The sequence below is a fragment of the Abrus precatorius genome, unplaced genomic scaffold (genome assembly GCF_003935025.1).
Source record: "Abrus precatorius isolate BTA unplaced genomic scaffold, Abrus_2018 Scaffold9, whole genome shotgun sequence".
In the NCBI taxonomy this organism is placed as follows: Eukaryota; Viridiplantae; Streptophyta; class Magnoliopsida; order Fabales; family Fabaceae; genus Abrus; species Abrus precatorius.
The window spans coordinates 10,429,835-10,439,082 of record NW_020874439.1 but is presented as its reverse complement, the minus strand read 5'-3'; the positions used below and the strand labels follow the sequence as shown (position 1 = coordinate 10,439,082).

The following is a 9,248-nucleotide window of genomic DNA, read 5'->3' as shown; positions in this document are numbered from 1 at the left end:
AATTACTATTATGTTGATTTATTTTTCAAGCAAACTGGGCACAAGTTTGATGCTAAGTCTAAGTTGGATAGATACTTAAAGGAAGATTATGAATCATATAATAAGTTACAAGAATTAGATGTTCTGACATGGTGGAAAGTTAACTCAAGTCGGTTCCCTATCCTTGCTAGTATAGCACAAGAGGTGTTGGCTATACCTATCTCTACTGTAGCATTTTAGTCTACATTTAGTACAGGAGGACGAGTGCTTGATCCTTTTCGTAGTTCCCTTCTTCCTAATATGGTGCAGGTACTTGTTTGTACCCAAGATTGGTTAAAAGGATCGTCTTTTTCATTATTTTCTAAAGATGATTTTGAGCAAGTTGAGAGATTTGAGCAAGGTAACTTAACAATGATGTTTTACATATTTTTTGTAATGGTTGTGTTTTAGGAAAGTAATAAGTAAATGACATATTTTTTTGTTTGTTTACAGAGGTTGTTTCTCAACATGGTGTCCATATTCAACAACTATTGTCTTGATGATTGTAGGAGTTTATGTTTAGGACCATTATGTGTTGAGTCTATATAGACAATTTTGGTTTAGACTTTTGCATAATGTGAACTCAGAAATTTTGTGGTGTATGTTTCTCAACATGTACTTTTCTTTTATTGAATTTTAAATTTTTGTGACATATGTGAATTGGTTGGCCGCTAGTATGGTGCCTTGTCTACACATTTGTTGTTTCTTGTTTCCCTCTCCAATTTTTTACTGCAACAAATTTTTATGCAGGCATATGTTAGAATGCAATTAATGGCCACAAGCTTCAAAATGGACTCGGTTTTATCCAGATGGTGAAGCTACCTTGGTTGGCTTGGCCGGCGATTCGATGTATCATAAGTTCATTGTTGTTTTAGCGGGTTGCCATTGCACTTTTAGTCATAGGCCAGATGAAAGTTTCATTTGTTTGGTGTTTGATTCAGAGTTGAACAAGTGGAGAAAGTTCATTTCATTCCAAGATGACCATTTTATTTATATGAATAAGAACTAAGTTGTTTTTGTCAATAATGTACTACACTGGTTGACTGTTAGCTCTACTTATATACTTATGCTTGATTTAAGTTATGACATTTGGAGGAAGATGTCATTGCCATATGACTTGATTTATGGAATGGGAAATAGGATTTATCTCTTGGACTTTGATGGTTGCCTTTCTATTATTGATGAATATATGGGTGCTAAAAGATTACTGAAAAGATGAATGGTGTATAGTAGATAAGGTGAGTCTGAGGTGTATTAGAGGAATGGTACCAGGCATTTTCCCAATCAGTCAAACAAGTGGTATGTGTTTTTTGACAACTTATAAGCAGATTTTGGTGTATCATTGCAAGAGTCAAGTTTGGAAAGAAATGTACTCTGTGAAGTACAGCGCAACACTCCCATTATGGTTTTCAGCACATGCATATCGTAGCAGCATGTTCTCGAGTACTTTAGTCAGGGTGACTAGTGAATACATCACATAGCTTTTGTACATATATTTCTAGTTGCAAGTTTTAAAATTCATTTTAAGCCATTGTTATTTGCTGAAGATATCATATGCTTATGGTACAATCTATTTATTTTAAAACAATAATATTGGTTTTGCTGTGGAACTCCTGCTGTATCTCTGCACCAATGTCTCTTGTAAAAGGTGTGGCTTCAATAAATAGATTTTGTATATATATTTCTTGTTGCAGCTTTCAAGCATTTGATACTCAATGGACCATTGTTATTTGCTGAACATATTGTATGTTTCTAAAATCATATATTTATTTTAGCACCATCTAATTGATTATCTTGTACTCTCTCTCTTTCTTAAAGCACAAAAAAGTGATATGCTATCAAATAAATACCACGAAGGTGGTAATTTTTAAGTATGGTACTTGTATATATGGTGATATGCTACCAAATAAATTATTCCCTCTTACTATAGCGTAAGGTTAGTAGTTGCTGCATCAGGAAAAGAATTTCTTGGCCTAGAGAAGTGGTTGAGTAGCAACTTAACTACTTACAAGATGTCTTTTTTTAGGTGATATTATCATCTCTCATTGTTTGATTTTTAATTTATAAAGACATTAGCAATACAAATTTATGTTGTCTATACTTATCTTGTACATTTTAAATTGCATTCCTCTGAATTATTGTAGTCAAGTAGTGGCTGACATATTCACTTTGTAGGAGTACCTTCAATTCTTAAAGGATGTATATTTTGGTGGATCACAAAACTTTTAGAGAATGTTAATATTAGAAAACTTGACATTATGTGACCAATTAACCAACCAACAAAACTTAACCAACCAACAAAACTTCACAGATTTTGGTGTTAACTTTTACTTTAATCTCTAAAATAAAATGTGACCAATTAACCAACCAAAAAAACTACTTATCACAAATAATATTTTATTGTTGCACCAAAACAAATAAATGTTAACTAATCTTATCAATATTAAACTTGGTAAAAAGAAAGGGTTTAATAACTGAAAAATAAGATTATTAAAAAATATTCTTTGAATACTAAAATTATGTATTGAATTTGGATTCTTGTATCCATAATTCAAAAACTTTTTGTGATTATTGCCGAAGAACTGAAATAATAAATACAGTAGAACTATGACAATTATTATATGAGGTCTACCCAATGCTAAATGTAAGGGCAGTCCGGTGCTATTCAAAATATTTATGATGAAACATCTCCTACTTTCTTGAAGATTCTACTTAAATCATTTGGTTTTTCTGCCTCTCCTAGCCTCGTTTGATTTTCACTTCTACTATTAGATTTAACCTTTTCTATTACTGGTTCTTAAATCTCATACTAACTTGGTTACTGCAAGGTAATTTTTTAAATTAAACTGAATTTTAAACTGGTTTTGAACCAAAACTAATTTTAAATTGGTTCTGAAATGTTAAACTGGTTTTGAACCGATTCTTAAAAAATTAAACTGGTTCATAAACTTTTAAAATAGTTCAGTTGAAAAAATTGAATTATGTTTCTAGTTTATTTTTGTTCAAATTTAATTTTTGATACGAACCGAATTATGCCCACCCTTAATGGTGGAGTTGTCACCTTAGAACTTCCTGGTTTCGCTCGTGTCTCCAAAACTACCACTTATGAAACCTTCGTAGTTTACAATTATTCCTCTACAATTCATAACCTCTTTGAAACTCACAAGGGAAAGATTGTTACAAATTTCTTTGAACTTGTTGTTGAAAATATTGATTTCATTGTTTATACATTTGAGAGCCCATTACAGCAGTAACACAAGGAAAAGAAGAAGATGTCATAAAAAAAGGTAAAATAGATGTCGAGAAAGACACTTTATTACTCAAAAATGTTAAAAGTTAAGCACAAAAATAAACTATTTTTAGAAATTATAAAATAACATTGTTTTATGTTTAGAATAAACTTGTCATGTATTACGTAATGCGACCAAGCATCACTCCAGTACTTAATTTTAATGTCTCTTAACAATAATAACTAATGTTATTGATGATTCTTAATTAAAAAATTAAAATTTTAAATTAAAAATTTTGAAAATTAACTTTAATTAAGTTGTATATTTTAAAGATTAAAGTAAAGATTTACCCAAATACAAGTATCACAACTTTAGAAACCGTATTGTAACAAATTATTTTACTGTTATCAATGAATCATATAACGCATTAACTCAAGTTAGCTATATCCGTATTTGATATATTATTTTTGTAGTGTGTTTAAATTTTAACGAAGTGTACTTTTTACTTTAGTTCAGTTTCATGTACTTTTAATTTAAATTTGGTAATAATTTTAAGATTATTTAACTTATTTTATAAAATTGTGTTGGTTTTAAAAATTATTATATATTTTTAAAGTAAAACCATTACTTAACCGTATATTAAACCTTTATTTATATTATTTCAAAATAAGCTCAACAAACCACACATGGTAAAGTATATATTCTTACAAATTGGACTCTTATCATGTTAATAAAGGTTAAATTAGATAGGATAAAACACAAAATTATCAAATGTAATTGATAGACCAATCGTGGAAGGATTTTATTTAATAAAATTGTGTCTTCCAACGTGAATGAATCCAAATTCCAATTATACTACCTGAATCGATCGCAAAGTTAAGTAATATTAGGTTCGAACACACTCTGGAGAGCAAGGTGGCACTGGTGGCAAGCCGGTAGTGAAGAAGCTGCTGTTCTAGCAGTGTCCATGGCGAAACTTCTTCAAAACGACATTGTTTTGGTGTTTGGGCTCAGCTAAAGGGAAACAGAGAGGAAGAGAAATGAATGGGCAATTTGCGAATCCCAGTTTCATTGTGAAAGTTAGAGAAAGAATGCACGTTTTCCAGAAATTCTTTCACGGTTTCTGGGGACGTGTTTGGCTGCAGCGTGCCTATGCTTCTTCAACTGCTCTCGCATTCGACCCTTCTTTCTCTATCTGTTCAGGTGAGTTGTATTTCTTTTTTTCCTTTAAAGAAAAATCCCATTCAACCCCTCAAGAAAATCACTACTGCACCCAATTTAGTTTCCGAAGGAGTTACCGATTAGTCTCTCAAAATTTCCATCAAGTTGGATATTTGAGTCTTTCAGCCGTTTTTATTAATCTTTTAAGGGACTAATTGCGATATTCATGATTTTTTTAAGGACTAAATTGTTACATGTTCACTTTTTCATAAGTGAAATAAGTGAAGGACTAAACTGTTTCACGTTTATAATCTTGAGAATATTTGGTGCATGTTTTAGTATTTTCTTACTCCGAATTAGGTGTTTGTTACACACACACACACTCCTCAGCGTATTAAAAAATTATTTGAATCACCTCAGCATTGTCTTAAGTTTTATCTTTTTTTGTTTTGTAATCTATATTCTTGTGTTGCGTGGCAGCTTTCATTGTCTTCTCCATTATACTTGTTGTATGTATATTTTAAAGAATTTTAGGTTATGGTTACATTTCCAACTTACCAAAGAAATTAAATTTCACTTTGCATCACTGTTTATTTTACTGCATGATTGGAACATAGTGCTAAATGTTACCCGTTTTTACCTTTTTCTAGAAAATTTTGATGAAGTTGGTATCATCTTATGTTGAATATTACTGATTTTAAGTCAATTGAACTCTAATTAGGTCTAGTTCTAGTAAGTTTGTGTTTTCAGAAGGTTATTTGCCTTTGCTTAAATTCAGCAGAATTTCAATATGGTTTTATATGGGAGTTTATTCTTTGGGATTTCAGATTATGGCAGTTTTTTTGGTCTAATAATAAAAGATAAGAACCTGACTAAGGTACTAAATATTTCTTATCTAGATATGCTATCCACTTATTTACAGGAACTTCCGCTGAATGCAGAGAACTGATCCAGCAACCAAAACTAGAGCAGCTAGGTCAAATCACCTATTCTGTTCATTATATGCTTGAACTTAACTCTAGACTGAAGCTACTAGTGAAACAGGGACAACTTTTTAAAGCTAGGATTATGTTCAATAAAATGGTTTACAGAGATGAGATTTCATGGACCACATTAATAGCCGGTTATGTCAATGCTTCAGACTCGTATGAAGCATTGATCTTGTTTTCAAATATGTGGGTTCAGCCAGGACTTCTAAAAGACCAATTTATGATTAGTGTTGCACTCAAGGCTTGTGCTCTTGGTGTCCATGTATATTTTGGAGAATTGTTACATGGGTTTTCAATGAAATCTGGCTTGATAGACTCAGTATTTGTCAGCAGTGCCCTAATAGACATGTACATGAAAGTAGGCAAAATAGAACAAGGTTGCAGAGTTTTTGAAAATATGACAAGAAGAAATGTAGTATCATGGACTGCCACTATTGCAGGGCTTGTACATGCTGGTTGCTGTATGGAGGGATTATCATACTTTTCTGAATTGTGGAGATCAAAAGTGGGCTTTGATTCACATACATTTGCCATTGCTTTAAAAGCATGTGCTGATTCAAGTTTGTTAGGTTATGGGAAAGCTATACACACACAATCAATAAAACAAGGGTTCAATGAGGCTTCATTTGTGATTAATACTCTTGTTACCATGTATAATAAATGTGGGAAACCAGATTATGCCATCCAATTGTTTGAAAAAATGAGGATGCCCGATGTAGTTTCATGGACAAACCTTATTACAACTTACATACAGATGGGTGAAGAAGAACATGCAGTGGAAACATTTAAAAGAATGAGAAAATCAGATGTCAGTCCCAATGAATACACTTTTGCAGGCATAATTTCTGCCTGTGCAAATCTTGCTATTGTTGAATGGGGGGAACAAATACATGGTCATGTATTGCGTCTAGGTGTGGTAGATTCATTTTCAGTAGCGAATTCCATCATTACTCTTTATTCAAAATGTGGGCTAATAAAGTCAGCTTCATTAGTGTTTCATGGTATGACTAGAAAAGATATTATTTCTTGGAGCACTATAATTGCTGTTTATTCTCAGGGAGGTTATGCAAAAGAAGCTTTTGACTATCTTTCATTGATGAGAAGAGAAGGGCCAAAACCAAATGAATTTGCTCTTGCTAGTGTGATGAGTGTTTGTGGAACCGTGGCACTTCTTGAGCAAGGGAAGCAAGTGCATGCTCATGTTGTATGCATTGGCGTGGATCATGAAGCTATGGTTCATAGTTCTCTAATTAGCATGTATTCAAAATGTGGAACTCTAAAAGAAGCTTCAAAAATCTTTGATGAGATTAAAATTAATGACATTATATCATGGACAGCCATGATTATTGGGTATGCTGAACATGGTTATAGCCAACAAGCCATTAGTTTGTTTGACAAGATTTCCACTGTTGGTTTAATTCCAGATTATGTGGCATTCATCGGGGTTTTGACAGCTTGTAGCCATGCTGGATTGGTTGATCTTGGTTTCTACTACTTCTTGCTAATGACTAATGAGTACCAGATTAGTCCTTCTAAAGAGCACTACGGTTGCATGATTGATCTTCTATGCAGAGCAGGGCGATTGAATGAAGCTGAGGATATGATACGACATATGCCATTCCATGGTGATGACGTTGTATGGTCTACCTTACTCAGAGCATGTAGAGTTCACGGGGATGTTGACCGGGCTAGATGGACAGCTGAACAGATATTTCGCTCAGATCCGTATTCTGCTGGAACTCACATTACTCTGGCTAACATATATGCTTCCAAGGGGAGATGGAAGGAAGTTGCTCATGTAAGGAAGTTAATGAAGTCAAAGGGAGTAATAAAGGAGCCAGGATGGTCTTGGATTAATGTCAATGATCAATTAAATGCATTTGTTTCTGGGGACCAGTCTCATCCACAAAGTGAACATATTGCAACCATTCTGAAATTATTAGGTGTTAGTATAGGAGATGGTAGGCTTGAAGAAGGTTTTCAAGATGATGTTGAAGATTAGCAAATAGATAAATTCTGCCTCATTCATTATGTCAGTTCTAGAGCAATGTTTTTTTTTTCTCAGTTTCCAAATTATGTAGACATCAAATGATTATTGTGAAGTGGTTTCCCAATTCCTACTCATTTGAAAATGTCTAGCTTCACATGGCTTCTGAAAAGTCCTTTCTGGCAAAACAAAAGGTAATTTTTATTGATATGGTATTTGCTTCCTCTTTTTTTTTTTTTTCCTTTTTTGCTTTTTTCATTTTCGTATGGAATCTTGGTTATTGAATCATGCTAGTTATGATTGTATGCATTGTTCTTGGAGGTTTGATTCTTGGACAATTCCGTGACCCACCGCAACCTCCACTGGAGCCACCTGACTTGGATTCTGCCATAGATGCAGGAATGGATTTTTGAGATGATACAGAGAGAACAAACAGAATGGAGTGAGCACTTTCCCTGTTTTATAGGGTCAGGCCCAACAGAAAGTAGTGAAGAACTATAATGGTCATTATCAGCTACCACTTGCCATATTGCAGTCCTTGAGGGAGCTGTTAGATCGCAGCTAGTTAGAGGCATTGATTCAGCCATAAATATTGCTGAAAAACAGCTTTATTTTGGGGGTAGTAACATTCACCTTGAGGACATGGTGAAACTTATGGGAGTATTGATAGATAATCCATGAGTTAGATAGTTAGATAGATAGTTAAGTTTGTTTATTGAAGAAATAAGGCATGTCGCCTATAAATAATAGAAGAGGTTAAGAGAGAGATATCTTGTCAATTGTGAGAGTTAGGGCCTTAAATTTGGGAGGAGCAGTCCTTCAAAGAACTGCAGTGTTCTAGCTTTGTAACTGGGGCTTATCCTTATTTCCTTCTAATAATATATCAGGTTTCTATCAGTCTCTAAATTTCATGTTTATAGGCACCATTATCACATTTTTCTGTTGAGAATTGAGGGACAAATGATAGAGAAACCTCAAAAACGCTATGCTGATCTTTAACTTTTTTGGTTGAATTATTATAACATTTTTTTAGGGGTTTGGTTATGTAGAAATTCTAAACTTTTTGTCATTGACATTGTTGATACAGATCAAAAAGCCAAAAGGCCAAGACAAGGTCCACACCCGATAACGCTGTGCACCAAATCCAACGATGCAAAATTGCTGAAAATGGTTGAAATCGGGTAGAAAATGAGTTGAAACAATCCGAATTATTGATAAACAGGTAGAGATGATGAACTCTTGCCCAGTCGTAGCTCTTGAAATTGTAAGGGAGACGATTCAATTTTGATCAGAATATCCACAATATGGTAAAACTAGTATTTCAAAGGAAGTTTTCTTTTCTTTTCTTTTTTCACACATTCAAACTCGAGACCCAATTTAAGGGAACCCATCAAGAGTTGTACAATCCAGACCATCCACTCATTAGTAATTTTTTGCTTGATGAAAATATGCTTAATTTTTTGTTTCCAAGAAATTCTATACGAAAATATTGTATTTTCAGAATTTTGGCATGGACTTTTTGTGGGATGTCCGACGAAGTCAAGTTCCAAATTTTGTAAGCTCTACATACAAAGGACAAATGATATATATATTCATCAGGTTGTGAAACGTTTTTATCAATGGCATGTTTAAAAATTGCATAAATGAAAAAAAGAAATTTTTTGTTTGTTCTGCTCCTTTTTATATTCATACCTTTCTTTGAATTATTACTTGAGAGTGACCATATTCCATAATATTGCGGCATGAAGCTGAACTCTACAATCAATTTGTTAACTAATACCATTGTAATATTTTGGGATTTTCGTCATAATGAAGTAATTTTGATTACTAAATGTGGGGTTGAAATGCTTGTTTTTAGTTATT

The 9,248-nt window shown here is 33.2% G+C and overlaps 1 protein-coding gene and 1 pseudogene across 1 annotated transcript; both read left to right on the top strand.

The window, feature by feature from the left end:
- Positions 1-827: 827 nt before the first annotated feature.
- On the top strand, positions 828-1,499 carry LOC113850780 (annotated as a pseudogene).
- A 2,631-nt stretch (positions 1,500-4,130) lies between these two features.
- LOC113849970 (putative pentatricopeptide repeat-containing protein At3g47840) lies at positions 4,131-8,906 on the top strand. The gene is made up of 4 exons (XM_027480255.1): positions 4,131-4,451; positions 5,332-7,579; positions 7,707-7,827; positions 8,473-8,906. Exons 1-2 carry the CDS (start codon positions 4,289-4,291, stop codon positions 7,398-7,400), a joined length of 2,232 nt encoding a protein of 743 aa, XP_027336056.1. The 5' UTR covers positions 4,131-4,288; the 3' UTR covers positions 7,401-7,579; positions 7,707-7,827; positions 8,473-8,906.
- The last annotated feature ends 342 nt before the right edge of the window (positions 8,907-9,248 follow it).

Bases quoted from the DNA above. Each gene is read 5' to 3' on its own strand.
- LOC113849970 (XM_027480255.1), top strand. From the start codon at position 4,289: ATGAATGGGCAATTTGCGAATCCCAGTTTCATTGTGAAAGTTAGAGAA. The intron at 4,452-5,331 runs GTGAGTTGTATT...ACTTATTTACAG, and splicing joins TTCTTTCTCTATCTGTTCAG to GAACTTCCGCTGAATGCAGA.